The 18,803-nt window shown below is 41.7% G+C and overlaps 1 protein-coding gene across 8 annotated transcripts in view; it reads right to left on the minus strand.

Moving 5' to 3' along the window:
* Positions 1 to 436: 436 nt before the first annotated feature.
* Positions 437 to 18,803, minus strand: part of IQSEC1 (IQ motif and Sec7 domain ArfGEF 1) — a 188,439-nt gene continuing 170,072 nt past the window's right edge. For 7 of the 8 annotated variants that reach the window (XM_069967118.1, XM_069967113.1, XM_069967111.1 and 4 more), the window contains exons 12-14: positions 17,181 to 17,357; positions 6,213 to 6,262; positions 437 to 5,358 (exon numbers count right to left, since the gene is read on the minus strand). In XM_069967118.1, coding sequence (XP_069823219.1) covers positions 4,804 to 5,358; positions 6,213 to 6,262; positions 17,181 to 17,357 — 782 coding nt within the window. In that variant the 3' untranslated portion in view covers positions 437 to 4,803. The remainder of the gene's footprint in view (positions 5,359 to 6,212; positions 6,263 to 17,180; positions 17,358 to 18,803) is intronic. The other variant, XM_069967117.1, reaches the window with a different exon arrangement.

The raw sequence follows: 18,803 nt of genomic DNA on the forward strand, positions 1-18,803 counted from the left end.
ACTAAACAAGGGCACTGGTGACATGGACAGCTACCTGTTGTTCCAGACAAGCAAAGGGTGACCAATGTTCAGGCCATGATGTGCTTGCATCAGCAGGAGCTTAAAGATGGTGTGGATCCATAGGAGGCTCTGTACCAGCTGTAGATGTTATCCATGTGTATTGCTGATCTGTTGTGTTGCCAACTCCATTTAACGGGGCCATCCTACAATATATAGCTATAAACCATATTTGCGGAAAAGTGCAGGATTTGGTCACCAACGGGAAACATTTCAGATAACAAACCTTCACAATAGCATCCAAACCAAACCAATAATGGACAACTTGTCATCCACTGGTCATAGAGCCCAACCACCATATTGTTTTGAAGGTGAAAATCCGAGTGAGCTCCATATCCTTAGAAACGTTGCACAAATGCATTACAATACAGTCACAAAATGACATTGTCATCTTTTATGGTTTATTGAGTTAGTCCACATGATCACAGATATAGTTGTACATCGATAGGGTTTGTTACTACTTACAAACAGAATGCATATTAAAATGAAAGCACTCCTCTCTTCGCATTACTTACAAAATGCAACTTGTGTCCCATCGGAAATGAGTCCGTCTAATGGGATTCTAACAGTCTACTCTTAGGAACCAACCTCTGTTTGTTTTCTACAATGTAAATGTTATAGTCAGAGATAGGTACTGTATGCAACCTCAGTATGACTGCAGTCGGCATTGTAATATACACACTATGTACAGTTATCAGTAACCTAGCTCTCACTTGGTCCTAGAGCCGCCATCCCAAAAATGTTCCACCTTGCAGTTCTTTTTTGATTTTTTGTGGGTTTTTTTTTTGTTGTTGTATATATACAAAGCAATCGCTTCTTTATTTGCAGGCAAGAAGTGCAATGATAATTTACAATGAAAACATAACAAATTCATGCGGAACTGCAGGAGACACAGCAAGTCAACAAGTAGAGATTCAATATACATATATGTATAAATATCTGCTGCCAAGTTCAGCTTACGGTTAGAAACCAGAGGTCTCCGCTACATGCAGCACCATGGGGAGTGTCATTCTACAATACATGTACAGTATATAAGTATCTTGTTATTGTTTACAGTGTACATTTCATCCTTAACTTAAAAAATACATATACATTATGTGTCTATTCCAGGAAAGGGTAAGCCTTTTCATATTGGTTATGTAATATCGGAGTGTGGTGTATCAAATAAAAAGGCTCTAATGTTACCGCTAATGTGCCCGTCAATCACACGATCTGCACTGTAGGGATAGTATTACATAGGCTTAATATGGCGCTACTAATTGAACATTTCAGTAAGAGATGCCGCTACTAGATCCTGAAAGGGTCACTTTACAATATAAAAAGAAATTCTGGAAGTTTAGTATTGATGGTTTATTCTTAGGATGGGACTTCAGTGTCAGATCAGTGGGGGGTCTGGCTTCCAGCAACATCACTGATCAGGTGATTAAAGGGGGCCATGGCGTTCCAATGAGCACTGTGGCCTTTTTTTAAAACACATTTTTGTAGGGTAAGGTTGGTCTGCAGAGAGCTACAGTACCAGACACAGCCACTACAAAGGGATGGCACTGTGCCTAGTAAACAAAGAAGCAGCAGCACTAGAGATGAAGGCAACTCGAGCATGGTTGAGTCCAATCATTCTGCATTTGAATACTGGAGGCTGAAGAAGTTAGATACAGCCCTAGGGAGTCCGGGAAAACATAGACACAGCCTATGGTCTATGGCTGTATCCATGTTTTCCTGGACCCCCTAGGGCAGCATACAACTTCTTCAGCCACCGGTATACAAATAGTGCACTCCGACTCGATCATTCTTGAGTGGCTCTCATCTCTATTGAGCAGTAAATGGCCCAATAAATGGACAATGTAAAAGGATCCTAATGGTAGGCCATCCATATCAGATGGGTGGGGCACATATAACAGCCCTTCAAAGACCCAGAAAACCCCTTTAACCATGTTTTAGGGACATCTTCAAACTACTAAAAAATGATTGGCTTGCCATTGGTTAACAACCTCTAGTGCGGACACCTCTGAATTCCACAAAAGCAGCACTTCCATATCCCACAGTTAAGATATAAGGACAACCACCATCCCCAATACTAGAACATGGATTTTTGGACACAAAAAATTCTGTTTCCAATCTCCGAATGTGAGTAGTGTGCTTATAAACACATATAAAATAATGAGGGTCCATCTTAAGGAAACCCCACACCAGCTTTGTGCCATTTGTGTTTTACCCCACTAACATAAATCTAGTACTAGATAACATCAAGGTCGGGGGTAAAAACAAAAAAAAAGGTAAAATGAAGCATAACTTTAAAAAAAAACAAAAAAACAACCAACATGTCAAGTCTTTCCTTTCCTGGAATAACATATAAATTACCGATAATTTCTACTATAAAGTACAGAGGTAAGAAGGGAAGGCTACATATTGTATATGTTATCACCTTACCTTGGCTAATATGAACAATAATACTGATATATTCTGCAAATATACACTATTTAGAATGTAGCATCAGAATATTTACTATAGATGACATGCAAAACTGGTGTGTTTGCCTTACTAGTAAAGTTCTATAGCCTGTGAGGAACAGAGCTGGGCCTTCCATGTGAATGGGGGGGCTGTGAACCGAAACACGATGTGGGCATCTTCAGGATAATCTGGAATGGACATGTCCTCTGCAGTGTACAATGGGATGGGACAACCCGCAAAAAATGGACTCTAGGGGTAGCAAGCAATCTATGATTTGCATGTAGTTACTCTGTGGTCTAAAGTGATGTTGGTGAGAATATTCCCGAACGCGAGTGCTCGTATGAAGTTGCTCTACAGACTTTTTTTTTTTTGCGTTATTGGGTGCCGTGACCTTCACATTGATTTATGCAGTCTACAAGAATATGTTTTACCCTTAAATTATCATATTTTGTCTTCTATTAGCAGGTCTTTTCTCTAGATTGCTTCTAACATATCCACGTCTATATGCAAGATATTAACCTAACCACCAAACAGAGCGAGAGCCATTGGTCAAGTATGAATACTGTGGTCTCTAAAATCCTCAGGACCATCCAAGATGGTCGTCGACTATGGTTTTCTGGAAAAAATACAAAGAAAAGTAACAGTCTCTGCCTCTCACAATAGCATTGTATATTCTACAAGGCACAGTCTCTGCTTCTCACAGGAACAGAAATTAGGCCCAATCCGTTCTATGAGTTAACCTTTTAATGGCAGGGGGCTCAGATATGTCAGATACGTGAAGTTTGTTCCTCTGAAAGTCCAATGATCTTGTTGGACTGTGAAGAGTTACACAAAGTGTTTCGTTTCTGCTGGTATCAATAAGGTGTGAAACGGGCAAGGTACAGAATAGAAATCCATCGATTCGGTTGTTCCTGTCATCACAGTAAAAAGTATCATTTGGATTGGTTTTTAATGTAATATCCCGGATGATAAGCCTAAATGCAACTTAACCAATAAAGTAATGACATCAAGCAACTCTGGATCGAGGTAATCTTAGACACGTTGGGTGACATAGAAAAGAGCAGACACTCTTAGTACTGAGATCTGTAGGGTCTGTGGTATAAACCCTTATAGTGAAATCTCCATTCAGTAGCACTTGCCAATCGAAAAAGAAGACAACTTAGAAAAAAAAACAAAAAAAGAATGAAAAAACACTGCTAAAAAAGTCTGAAAATACATTCTCTGCTATAAAAAGGTCTCAAATGTTTTGCTCGTAGTTTCAAAATCAAAATGAAAGGTGACAGCAAGACACTGCAGACAATGGAGGAGAGGATCCATGATGGCTGGATGACGCCAATACACCAAACACACATCTAAGTTTTATGTGTTTACAAATCGTATGTATATATATATATTTATATATATGTATATAAAAAGGTAGATAATGAAAATTCACAGTTCTTACAGCCGTTAAAGTGTCCAAGAATTGGTATGGTCAATGGTCAGTTACTCTATAAACTGCAGGGGTTCCTCCACTAGCTCGCTTACCTGGAAGAAGACAGCGTAATACTGATCTGTAGTAAGTTTTTTTTGTTTTTTTTTCCTTTTACAACAAGAATAACTTATCCTTTGTACAAGTGCAGTGTAGCTAGGACAGGTACAGAAACTGGTATGAGAATTGGCACATTTCATTTACGGATTGCTTGTTTTTTGTTGGTTTCTTTTTTTAGGAAAATACTGTCACCTCTTCGTATAGTTTACTCTTCCTACAAACTAGATGGAGTGAAAATGCTTGTGAGTCAATATTGCTAGAATTGAAAATAAATTTAAATAGTTGTTGTATTTTCAGATACAATAATTTAAGGTACTAATGTGTACACGCACGCAATATATTAATAAGATGCTAAATGTATCTGTGTACACGCACACAGGATAACTAGAGTATTAGCTAAGTAGTATTATGAACCAGGCCAGTGCTACGGGGTAAATTCACACAGGGACTAAAGTAGCAGGCAAATTTTCCATATGGACATTGACCGTTGTAACTTTCACCCCAATGGTCACCCCTTTGAATAGGGTATTGAATCGGCAGCAAAATTTACGATGGACAAATCTGCCCCCGTGTGGATCCACCCTTACTGTTAATGCAGCAACCAGGCCTGTCTTCTATTGATTTGCTACTTCTATACTGTAATTAAATAATAAATAACGCTTCTCCTTTAAAGTCTGACGGCTATGAATGCTCTCGCCAAGGAGATCATTCTTCATTTCATCTGGATTCAGATTCCCCCTGCTGGAAGTCCTGTTAAAATGATACTTCTAAACTATTGTGCTAATTCCGCTGTGTTTAGGCTTCGTGCTCGTGGACGTAGACGGGACCTGCTGAGGATGGTGATGTTGTCCATGCTGGGAATGTGCCGAGTGCCCAGAGTGAGGCAATGGTGGGTGGCCGGAGTGGGAGTGCTGTGCGTGAGGGTGCTGAATATACGATGCATGGGAAGAATGCTGTCCTTGTGGGTGGTACGAATGTGGTTGGATGTGCTGGGGAGGGTGGTAGTGATGATGATGGTGATACGGTGGTGGGTTTTGCGGCATGTGACAGTACTGTGAGTGTTGTGCATGTACTTGTGCCTGCGTTTGCCCCTCGGCTTGGGCCGAGTGATGACTTGTCGGATGTTGTTGGTGTGAAATCAGTGTGGGGTGCTGCGGTGGCGCTTGTCCAGCTACGAGATGGCCTTGGGAAGATGGCTTCCCCCTCTTACTACCAAACAAAGAACCTAGGAGGGAGGAAGAGTTAGGTAAGCTCTGACGGGAGGCACATTCCCTTGTTGAGGTGGCTCGTCTGCGCATGTGAGGACTGCTAATGATGGACCCCTGAAAAGGAAGCATAGAAAACACAATTACACAATTTGCAGCAGTCTATTAGTACTACTATAAAGAAGTACACTCACTACTACAACAAGCTACATACCTAATCTAACACAACCCCACTACGTCACTTGACTGTCACGCTGTCATATTAAATATTTCTTGCAAAAAGCTGAAGCAAACATAAATGTACCATAGCACTGCCGCTATCTATAGGATCACTAAGCTAGCTATAGAGGTCAGCTAATCCTATATGTACTAGGTCTAGGCCTGGGCTTAAAGGGACGGGCATTAGGCGGTCATGGGACACAAATTCTTGGAGGTGAACACACAGAGATAGGTGGCTGAGCACATGATCAGTGTAAATTAATGGTTTCAAGATGAATGAAATCTCATGAAATCCACATTGAAGTAATTATTATATTATAGACTTTGTTGTCTGTCTACCTGAGTACAATCTCTGCTTCCTGTCAATATATACTCGATCAGCTAACAGTGGTGTCATATTATTCATCAATCTAACAAATTCGGTAAAGAGACAGTGAAGAGCTTCATTAGAAGTATAGGATAGTAAGGAAAAGAGTGTTAGCAGCCAGTTAGTGGTCTAGGGCCACCGTGAGAAGGAAGCAGACAGTCATGTGTGGTGGAGTCATGCTTCAAGGAGCTAGTAGGATTACGAGGAGCCCGGGAGCGTCCTCACAAATCTTAAAAGTGTTTGTCTGTTTGGCTTGGAATATACAGAGTGAGAATCCCAGGCATGCAATATCTGAGGCAAGCAGAATACAGAGGAACAAAAAAAGTGTTCAAGTGAAAGGAAAGGTTTCAAATGCATATCACATCCAGCTAGGCATCCTACTTACTTCCATATTGCTGTCTAGCGATCCTGCACTGCTGCGCCGCCCACGCTTGCCTGCCCAGGACATGCAACACCATAGATTAGATATCGACACAAGATCTGGGTAATACAAGTCTTCCCCTAGCTGACAACCTATTCATTTTATTCTCTAAGCAATTAAACCTGACATGATCTACTAGGAGGAACATGGCCGTATGTTGTCTAGAGGTGTAATGCCACAAAACATGGGATCTACCCGGTAGAAGTAGAAGCACCATGCTCCATCTTCCAGAATGCTTTGCCAGGTTGGGTAAGCTCTCATGGAGAATTGACATAGTATACTGGAAGCTGTTCTTACACCAGAGGTGAGGGATACCCACTCTATATAGGGGGCTTATGGGTTAGGGCCTTGTGGCATAAGACCGTCTAGTTTCATAATAATAAATCGAATGAGAGGCCGTAATGGAAAAAGCCATTTATATGATTGACATTATCAGAATTACATGGGAAGAGAATGCCACATCCCTCGCTGTACAATCTATATCATTCATTGTTTTTATTCCTAGGATTCAATAGACATGTATCTGGTAACGGCTATAGTCAAGACAGAAATTCTGACATTCTCAGGTTGTAGCAGATTAAGTTTGTGGTGAGAAGATGATTGTTACACAGCAAAATCTCTAAGAATATGAGAGGTGAGACGTCTGGTTGTGATCTAGTATCTCTACATCAGCAGAATAGTAACTACGAGCACAGTCCGGGGCCAGAGCTATGGGGAAGGCGGCTAAGCTACAGACGCCAACACACAGTAGCTTACTTGGACGGGTTTTGCCGTTTCTGAACAAGAACATAAAAGCTGCAAAATGACACTGAATGATTAGTGATGCAATGAATGGAAATGAAACATCTTTTTCTCATAGACAATTGCTGTATTAGCTCTAAAAGTTATTCTGCAGGAGGAGATTTCATATAGGGATATATATATAGGTGCCGTGAAATGAAGAGTGTGATACTGATGTGTGTTCTGTGTCAGGATGAAGTGTTACGCTGGTGGCTTCAAGGGATGTAGCCAACCTAATACTACTTGTAGGTTTAATAGAGAATAAAATGTAAATTATGTATACCTTTGGGAAAAATCATATTAATAATCCTAGTAACAACAAAATAACACAATACTTAGATTTTAAAGAGAATTTGTCATGACGCAATACTTCTTACAATAATAAACAGCTTTGTCTGATTTGTTTGGGTATGCCAATCTTGGATTTGCTAAAGGGACTTAAAGGGGTTTCTACTTCAAGACAATGATTTTCTATATGTTGTATGGGGTAGGGACAGGAACTCCCCATGTGGGACCCCCTATGAGCCATAGCAAAGGGTAAGGGCTATCTGGTGGACTTGGGCCACTCATGATTTACCTTGATGGCTGTTGATTTGAATGGCTGCATGCAATACTACATTTGCCCTGTAGTGGCCGCTGCAGGGAGAATTAGTAGCTGCTAGCAAATTCCCTCAGCTGTCTTCTAGCAGTTCTCTGAAGCCAGTGGTTATACAATTAAAGCAGTTTAACTGTATTAGACAACCCCTTTATTATGGCCTATGGCTGTATCCATGTTTTCCAGGCAGGCTTAGGGCTGCATCAAACTTCTTCAGCCACCGGTAATCAAATGCCGCACACTAGGATTCGGGCAAATCTGAGCGTACTTGAGGTTCGCTCATTTCTATTAGCGGTCCAACCCCAATGCATGCTTTTTATGTCATGAGATATTATGAAGTTGAACAACAACACAGGTCTGTAATAATTTTTCCTTAGATAGCTTAACGGGGAAATAATTTCTAATTTGTACAAATAAATAACTTGTGTTTAGAGATCGGACAGTGATATAAGTTTTAGCATTTTATTAGAAGGGCTATAAAGTGTTCTTGTGTTTGATCAATGTACAGTACAGCTATAATAAGAAGGTATATCAGAAAGGATGAACAGACTATGTCACTGATACAAAAATACGCTGTGATTAGAGATGAGCGAATATTGAGCATGCTTGAGTTCATCCGAACCCGAGCGTTCAGCATTTGATTAGCGGTGGCTGCTAAAGTTAGATAAAGCCCTAAGGCTATCTAAAAAACATGGATATAGTCATTGGCTGTGTCCATTTTCTCCAGACAACCTTAGAGCTTTATCCAACTTCAGCAGCCCCAGCTAATCTAATGCCGAGTGCCCAGGTTCGGACGGACTCAAGTATGCTCGATATTTGCTCATCTCTAGCTGTGATACATCAATAAGAACTGCCACGCTCCATGGTATGGAACAAACCAAAGTACAAAAATAATTTGTTTTCCATCCTAAGTTCCTGTTCCAATAACACAAGATTCTGTCCCAGTCCCGCAGCCGACTGACACAATACTGGATACAAGTCAAGAATCAGAGACTTACGTCTTCTTTAAACACGTATAAAGAATTTGTAATTAAAACCTAAATTTGCTCTTAACCTGATCATCGTGTTACTTGTTCTCAAAGCAGACCAGTCAGCAGATTTTTAATACCTAAACTAAAGTGCCTTATATCCTAAATCCATGGATCTTGCTCTTATTATAATCGAGTGCTCCAGCACTGAGATATAGGAGTTAAAAATTATAAGCAAATTAGAGAATAAAAACACTCCAGCCCCTTCATCTGCCAGATAATCTGTTGGTGTAATAGGCCCCTAAGCTAACGCCACCTGCCAGTATATGCCCACAGACTTTAGACAGACAGGCAGAAGCCTCTATTAGTAACAGCCTACACTGGGCAAAGTGCGAAAGTGAATATCACATTTTGAGGCAACCAAGAGAAAAGCAAATCACATGTGCTGCTGGTGATGTTATAAACACTTGTACCAGGCTGGGCCAGGCTAAAAGTACAGGGTTCTGCCTGTCTAAGGCTATATAAATTCCCCTAATTTGCATATTTTTTTCTAATGCTTATATCTAGGTGCTGGAGCAGTGGATTGCAATAAGAGTGACATGTATGGATTCAGGGTAAGAAGCCCTGTTCTACTCTGCCTTTAGTTTAGGCATTAAAAAGCTGCTGATACACGATACACGCATAGGCATCAAGAAAGACATATGTGAAGATGTATAATCAGAGGCTACTATAGCTTTCCTTCAACAATACCAGAGTCACAGTGGTAAAGATGGTACAAGGTGTCAAAAAACATCAGGTTTTGGGTGTATTTATTCCCATGAACCATAATACATTACATAGGATGAGAATATGGATAACTGTTAACATCCCTATTATGTATTAATACATAGCCTCCAGCACCAAGGTTCCCAACTCAAAGTACAAGTCCCCTAGGGGGTAGACGACGTACCTCTAGGGGGTACTTACACTGCTCTCACACTATATCTTTAATATACAGTACAGTGTTTGATGAATAGCCTTAGGGGTACTTTGATGCAATTTGACTGAATAACATTGAGAAACACTTCCCTAGAACATGTAATGTGCACAGTATTCAGTCATAGAAAGTCTTTGTTTCAGGTATACAATGAAGCTATATGTGCAACAGATCAACACTATCCTGGAGCCCCATAACCCGCACTGTGTGTGTCATTGTGTATGTACTATTCCCACCTCGCGTTCAATGACAGCAAATGATTCAACATCACAGACATTGTTATAAACTTGTAATGATCCTTATAGACAGAGTAGGCGTTCTTATATTTCATCTCTATTGAACGCTACACATTCACATTTCCAACACACAAAGAGAACAAAGACCAAAGCGGAAGTGACAGGTCTGGTATAGTCTATAGGCATCTTACACATGACTGAGTGGGTTGTGAGATTGTGTATTCTCTCCATAGTGTCCACTAATACCTTCTGTCTCTTTCATTCCTGCAGGATCTAGCCCATCCCTGTGATGGTGGGGGAGCAGTGGGTATCAATACCTCATGTAGGATAGTTAGAAGGTTCTCAAAGGCAACCTTTTATAATGCTAGCCAGCGTGGTGAACTACACGTAACCAATTGACGGGCTTTATCTGGGTGTAACTGGTAAGCAGCCACCCCTCCTGCATGTGTGATTGGATACTGATCAGCACTTTGCACATTGTCTGCAGGAAACATGTATTTCATTGGTGTTCAATCATATGAAATGACCCCCCAACCCCAAGATGCAAAGGAAGAGGTTGGAGACTGCACTTTTTTTTTTATTTTTTTTTTATTTTAAAGCAACATGACTTCATCTTTTTCTATAATTCCCTGCCCCAACAAAGACAAGGTGCAATGTAATGTCTCTGAGGATCGGTAATACTTCACTACATTGCATTTCTGACTACATACTTGGGGTCAGCATTAAAGTGGAAACATCCTCTATATCAACTACTTAAAAGTAAAAGCATAAGATGAAGCTTTTGAACCACAATAAAAAATCTGTAACAGCCCCCCATGAGCTGCCATCATTTATATGTGTTGCTTATTTAAAGGGGTTATCCAGTACTACAAAAACATGGCCACGAGAAATGACCACTCTTGTCTCCAGTTTGGGTGCAGGTTTTATAACTCCATTGAAGTGACTGGAGCTTAAAGGGGTGGGATTTCAAACTCAGTTCCATTAAAGTAAATGGAGCTTAATTGCAAACTACACCTGAACTGGAGACAAGAGAGGGGGGAAAGTGGCCATGTTTTTGTAGCACTGGATAACCCCTTTAATTGCAAACCACACACGAACTGGAGACGAGAGTGGTGCTGTCTCTGGAAGAAAGTGGCTATGTGTTTAGCGCTGGTTAACCCCTTTAAATGAGGGGCATTTGGGCCATATCAAGTCAGGGCTCTACAGGTCTGCCCCTGCTTAAAGTATTATTGTAATTTAAAAAAAGGTTTTAGTATGGCCATCACCTATTGCTTTAACATGCAAAGAGAAGCACCTAGCTAAGTGCTTGTCTCCTTGTTGTACAAGGTTGACTATATACAAATCTATGGGCCTTTCTCCTACAGTGAGGGGAGAGACTGGGAGAGAAGCACTCGGCTGAGCACTTCTCCCTGCTCATGCTAACAATCAGTGGGCACAACTTTTGAAATGTCTTTCTAAAGAATACCTGTCATTAAAATTAACTTTTGACATGTCAGAGGGTTATTAACATGTCCAAAGTTAACGGAAAGAGGGCTGTGGCAGTGCGATCCACTCCCCGGCCACTCTCTAATCCTGAGAATTTAGCCACAAAGACTTATCTTGTTGGAATTGGCCAATCAGTAGATACGGCCGGGGAGTGGATCACATGCAGGGGCAGTCTTGGCATTTCTGGGGCCCCAAGCGAAGTTATGTCTGGGCCCCCCCCCCTCGACACGCGTTCCAAAACAATAGACCGCTGTGTGTTGCCCCCAGTAGTATATACCCCTTGTGCGCTACTGCCAGTAATATATACTCCTTATGTGCTGCCCCCAATAGTATATACCCCTTGTGTCCTGCCCCCAGTAGTATATACCCCTTGTTTGCTTCCCCCAGTAGTATATAGACCCCTGTGTGTTCCCCCAGTTATATATAGCCCCACCCCCGTGTGCTCCCCCAGAAGTATATAGACCTCCTGTGTGCTGCCCCAGTTGTATATAGACCCTCTGTGTGCTCCCCCACTAGTATACAGGCCCCCTGTGTGCTCCCTCAGGGGTATTTAGCCCCCCTGTGTGCTCCCCCACTTGGATATAGACCTCCTGTGTGCTGCCCCCAGTCGTATATACCCACTGTGTGCTGCCCCCAGTTGTATATACCCCCTGTGTGCTCCCTCACTAGTATATAGCCCCCCCTGTGTGCTCCCACACTTGGATATAGGCCTCCTGTGTGCTCCCCCACTTGGATATAGACCCCTGTGTGCTCCTCCAGTAGTATATAAACCCCCTGTGTGGTTCCCCCAGTAGTATATAGACCCCCTGTGTGCCCCACCAGTATTATATAGACGCCTTGTGTGCTGCCCCAGTAGTATAAAGACCCCTGTGTGCTCCCCCAGTTATATATAGACCACCTGTGTGCCTCACAAGTAGTATATAGACCCCCTGTATGTTCCCCCAGTAGTATATAGACCCCCTGTGTGCCCCACCAGTAGTATATAGACCCCTGTGTGCTCCCCCAGAAGTATATAGCCCCCCTGTGTGCTCCTCCACTTGGATATAGACCTCCTGTGTGCTCTCCAAGTTGTATATAGACCCCATTCTGCTGCCCCAAGCAGTATATAGACCCCCTGTGTGCTGCCCCCAGGAGTATATAGACCCCTCTGTGAAGCCCCAGTAGTCTATAGCCCCCCTGTGTGCTCCCCCTCCCATATAGTATATAACACAATAAAACAAACACTTATACTCACCTGGGTCCGGGCGTCTCCTCTTCTCTTCACTCTTGTGGCCGCAGGAAGGGTTTTCCCTGCGATCACAAGAGACTGCACTCCCCTTGTCCTGGCGCCGATGCTCCACTGATATCACTGGAGCGCCGGCACCACAAGGACAAAGCTGCCACTTGTGACCGCAGGGAAAACCCTTCCTGCGGCCACAAGAGTGACTGACAGGAAGGGAGCCAATATCTCCTGCCCTGTCAGTGCTGCTGCATGTAACTATGAGCGCTCATTACGAGTGCTCAAAGTTACAGTTCAGATGGCAGCAGCGAGCGGGGCAGCGGCCCTGTCCAGCGGTCTTGAGCACAAGAGCAGGGCGTGGGGGCCCCCCTGGATGTTGGGGGCCCCAAGCGATCGCTTGGGGTGCTTGGTGCCAAAGACTGCCACTGATCACATGACCGCCGTGTTTTCTCCCTGGCTATATCTCCTGATCACAGCAGGTCTGAGCAGTGAGCCCCACTGCAATCAATAACCTTTGATAAGACTGATGACTTGTCAAAAGTTATTTTTAATGCCAGTGACTCTTCTAGTAACCTTCTAAAAGTAACCTTCTAATGTACCCTTAAAATCAGGGCATTAATTCTATGTATTTGTATGTTGCCCAGGTGATCTCAATATGAGATTTGCATGCTGCCATCTCTTCCACTGCATGTCATGAAACTTCATTTATACATCATAGGCATGACTATATACATATCTGCCATATCTACTATTAAAAGGGGTTGTCCAGCAAAAATCTTTTTCTTTCAAATTAACTGATATCAGAAAGTTATACAGATTTGTAATTTACTTCTATTAAAAAATCTCAAGTCTTCCCATACTTATTAGCTGCTGTATGTCATGGAGAAAATGTTGTTTTATTTTCAGTCTGACACAGTGCTCTCTGCTGACATCTCTGGCAGAGACAGGAACTCGGTTTTCTATGAATCCCCATAGAAAACCTCTCCTGCTCTGGACAGTTCCTGTCTCGGCCAGAGATGTCAGCAGAGAGCACTGTGTCAGACTGAAAATAAAACAACATTTCCTATATGACACATAGTAGCTAATAAGTATGGGAAGACTTGAGATTTTTTAATAGAAGTAAATTACAAATCTTTATAACTTTCTGTTATCAGTTGATATGAAAGAAAAAGATTTTCGCTGGACAACCCCTTTAAGGAATAAAAACATTTGATAAAGGCAAACTCCCATCTCATACAGTGGTACCCTATCACTAGGACATGCCATTGCTTTATGATTGGTGGCAATCCAACCTCTGGGATCTCCATTGATCCAGTGCTCCCTGCTACCTGGTTATACAGTAAGCTACAGCCAGTCCCATTCATTTTAATGGGGCCACTCGGCAGTTTCCTGTATGGACAGCTGGTGGATAGTCTGGAGACAAATTTAAATGCCCTACATGTTTGAAGGACATCTACTTGTAGCCACCATCTTATAACAATGAAACACAACCATCTATAGTGAGAGAGTGTAGAAAATTAGGTTGTAAGACATCACACACAACCTCTTGTTAGTCTTTAGGTAGATATGATATCATGCTCCGCACTATAAACAAGGTAAGTAATGTTATTTCAGGCTGTGCATCTAGACAAGCTCAAAACCAATCTGTTGGTTTATGACTGTTCACATTATGTGCATGCACTGCGCTTCGGTAAAGTAGAGACTTTTATATGTGTATCATTATGTTTTCTGCTGTTTGGAATGACAATGAGATACAAAATGACATAGCACATAAAACTGATCTATAATCCTGACTGCCAAAGGTACTCTGCAATACAAGTTCTACCCACAGTATGCCTGCCATTGGGGAGATGCTAAGGGCCTGTTCACACTGCAAATTAAAAAAAGGGGAAAATTCTCAAAATTCTCATCTAAAATCCATGCAGATTTTGGTGCAGATTTTGGTGCAGATTTATATGCTGATTTTAATATGGATTTTAAACCCTCCTTGATTTGCATGTGAAAATACATATAACAGGAAAGTAACCAGTGCTAATTGAGATTCCAATAATAATATTGTAATGGGTGATTGCTAATAACCAGTTTCCAGAACAAGTCTGAAAAGTAGCTTCAAATAGAGGGCTGAGTGGTTGTATATAATATATCTATGTGCATGTGGGAAGATGTGTGTGTGTGTGTGTGTGTTGGGGGGGGGGGGGGGGGTAAGAGGTATAGCTCCTTAAAGGAAAAGTCCGGTAAAAATTTTTATTAAAGCATTGTATTGCCCCCTAAAAGTTATACAAATCCCTAATATACACTTATTTCAGGAAATGCTTATCAAGTGCTTTTTTCCCCTGCACTTACTACTGCATCAAGGCTTCACTTCCTGGATAAAATGGTGATGTCACAACCCGAATCCCAGAGCTGTGCGGGCTGTGGCTGCTGGAGAGGATGATGGCAGGGGGACACTGAGGGACACAGGGCACTGGAAGGACACTGAGCATCCCTCTGCCATCATCCTCTCCAGCAGCCACAGCCCGCACAGCTCTAGGAGTCGGGTCGTGACATCACCATTTTATCCAGGAAGTGAAGCCCTGATGCAGTGGTAAGTGTAGGGAAAAAAGCACTTTATAAGCATTTCCCATAATAAGTATATATTGGGGATTTGTATAACTTTTTGGGGGACAATACAATACTTTAATAAATTGTTTTGCCGGACTTCTCCTTTAATCTTGTATGATAAATTATCTATGGTCATTTACTATTAGATTTAATGAATGAAAACAAGACACTTTGGGAGGATGGAGAGCAACTTTGTAAGTATGTATATATTGTATACAAGTGGATTTGTCAACTCTATATCATGCTCAGGGATTGAGCGTGAAGAAGGCATAGCTGAGCTGCAGCATGCATGCCTCATATCTCCTCTAACCCTTCTTCTGCTTCTAGGTGGGGGTGAGGCATGCATGCTACAGCTCAGCCCAGCTTGTATCACACTAGAGCTTGAAAACAAATCAAAATACAAGACAGGTGTTGTTGGTTTTATCTCCCTTTCTGTTATTTGAACAGGTATGCAGCTTTCAGCATGATATAGAACTGACAGATTCTCTTTATGTTTTTTGTCTTTTTTAAACAGTAAATCTGCCCAAAAAGCAACAAATAAATAAGGAACTATGGAGGTTAAAAATAATAAAATAAAATAAAGATAAGACACCTATGTAGATGACTACTGGGTTATGGTAGAGGAGGTTTTACATCAATAAAATATATCAAGCGAGTTGGGCTTGGAATCAAATGAGTTATGGTGGATAGGAGCACAATCACATGGCACATAAAGAAGGGGGGGGGGGGGTAGAAGTTATAGCAGGGGTGTCAAACTAGTGGCCCTCCAGCTGCTGCAAAACTACAATTACCATCATGCCTAGACTTCCATAGCTTTAGCTGTCCAGGCATGATGGGAATTGTAGTTTTACAACAGCTGGAGGGCCTCGAGTTTGACACCTGAGAGTTATAGGATATACTACAAATCTGGCTTTATAGAACTAGACTTATACTGCAAGTATTCCCTAGTTTATTATCTTTGTGATAAAACACTCTTTCTGGATTATATTAACTTAGAATGAATGGAAGATGGAGTATGACGCAGAGGGAACGGTTCATGACAATGCAAGAGGCAATACTGAAATGGGTGAATGAACAAGACTCCAAGAGTCATTGTGGAATCTGGTTTGGTTAAATGGAGACACAGGAAGAGACTATTACATTGAAGAATGCTGTGGTGAGTATGGCGGTATATTGGATGGACACATATGATGATGATGAAAAATTATATACAATAAAATTATTGTGGTTATAAAATCACGGCTTGGTTGATAGTCGGGTATTCCCTCCATATATATCCTTATATTAGTGGCTACAACAAAGAGTCTTAATTGCTTTAGTACTAGGTACAAGGTTCTTTCCAGCTCACAAGGTCAAAGCCAGACACAAGGCTTATCACCCAAGTAAAACAATAAGGGCTATTATGTTACAAATGGCACCAATAATACCAATATTCTGGGGAATTTTCACATTTATAGCTCTGTGTGCAATGCTATATATAGGTAAGCGGTGTTTCTGCATTGTGTACCGTAAAGACATTGCATAGTACAGCGCTATCCTGCTGACAGGTCTAAACCAACAGTTTTACTAAGAAGAACTATGTGAACAGAATAGTAATGCTGATAAAAGATATTGGTCCGGTCTTGTGTTAGAATGGACCCTGAGCTTAATGTCAGTCCAGCTTGAGACGAAACGCTATAAGACATCAGGCCAAATATCTAGTACAGCATTGTAAGGAAAAAGTAAATTTAGACGGGCTTCACTCCATTTCATTCATCTAATGTAATGCACGGGTACACGGAAGCACAGGATACACATGAAGCGATCATTACATGGACCTGGGTCTGTCTGCTTCTAAATCTACAAAATCCACTTACGCTTTCCACTGTCTTCACTTCAAGTATACATAGTAATCTATAATAGTTTATTTTCGAAATAAGTCGGCAAAAAAAAAAGGAAAACAGCAAATAGACCAAATAAATATTCATATACGGGTTACGGCTGTATACAGCACAAAGTATGGTATATTTAGATTGAATATACATATTTGTGTATATTGAGCTCATAACCAGGTATACTTGAATCTTCCTTACCTGCTTCTGAGAGATCTCGGAGGGAGCTGCTGAGAGCGCTGCGTTTCAGTCCTTCGCCTGTGGCGTAGCTGTCATCCAGACAGGTCCTGTTCAATGTGCCGTTACCAGACTCTTTCTTCAAGCTGGAGCATTGAGACATGCTAGGACGCACCACTCCCTTCTGCTTCTCTAGCTCCGCTGAAGCAAACAGAATGAGTATATGGGAAAGATGAGCTGCATTATCAACTCACAGAAATCCAATAAAGAAGAACCAGAAGCATCTAAATCCCTGATATCATTGGCAGGAACCAATCTCTAGGACACACTACAGCAGATAAGGGCACAAATAGCTTTCTATTGTCATACTAATGGATGCAATCTAACATAGCATGCCAAATAGGATCATTTCACTGTTATCCACCTATGGTCCCTTTAGGCACTGGAGCCTATGCACCTTTATACATACAGGGGTACAACATTCGAGAAGCACTCATGGAGCTCTCATGAGGGCCCTTACTTTTAATCTCTTTGGGCCACATGTATCATCCGGCGAACGGATGATTTTCGGCGGAAAGTGACGATTTGCGTATTTTTTTATTCGCAAATGGCCGATTTGCGAATAAAATATTCGCAAATCGGCACTTTCCGCTGAGTACGCCAGGGGGGCAGAGGAGGCGTGTAGTGGGCGGAACGGAGTGCGCGGACTCAGAGTCCGCGCAATTTACCATCCGTTCCGCCCAAATGTACGCCAAAAACCTATTCCAGTCCTCAGCTGGCGTAGGTTTTCGGCGGTGCACACGGGATTTATGTAGAGGCAGTCCGCCTCTACATAAATCTCTGTAGCGCCGGAGCTGCGGGGGCATTTATAAGTCCGGCGTAAAAAACGCCGGACTTAATAAATGCCCCCCTTTGTGTTTTAGATTGTGAATATTTTTGGATAGAGAGGTACATGGGATAGGGAGGTACAAGTGACCACCTTTCTTCTGCATAGTAGTCAAGGGAGTGAGAGTGGGTCATCATATATTCTACATACCCAGGTAAGTTTCTTAGGTTCATCCTCGGTAACCCCACCCCCAGTGCACCAAAATGCCTCACTAGCATAGTGAATAAACTGCTAATATAATTAAAGTGGTGCTGAGGATGAAGGTAAGAAGCTTACAGCTTAGCCCTCCTCTCCCTGCTCTTTGCATAGAAACATCAAAGATTGGCAGAAGAAAAGACCACTGGGTCCATCTAGTCTGCCCTTTTAGTATTTCCTTTCTTATTTTCTTATATATATGTTTATTTCAGGAAGGTTTAATTTCTGTTATTGTAGATTTACCAACCACCTCTGCTGTAAGTTTGTTCCAAGCATCTACTACTCTTTCAGTAATGTAATATTTTCTCATGTTGCTACTGATCTTTCACCTAACTAACCTCTCACTGTGTCCTCTTATTCTTGAGTTCTAAAAAAACCACTTCCTTCCTGAATCTTATTTAGTCCTTATTTAAAGGTTTCGATCATGTCCTCCCCTTTCTCTTCTTTCCTCCGGATTATACTGAATCAAATCCTTAAGTCTTTCCTGATAAATTTTAAGCCTGACACCCTCCACCATTTTTATAGCCTGTCTTTGGACCCGTTCTATTTCATCAATATCCTTTTTT

Source organism: Dendropsophus ebraccatus, chromosome 4 (genome assembly GCF_027789765.1).
Source record: "Dendropsophus ebraccatus isolate aDenEbr1 chromosome 4, aDenEbr1.pat, whole genome shotgun sequence".
Taxonomy (NCBI): Eukaryota; Metazoa; Chordata; class Amphibia; order Anura; family Hylidae; genus Dendropsophus; species Dendropsophus ebraccatus.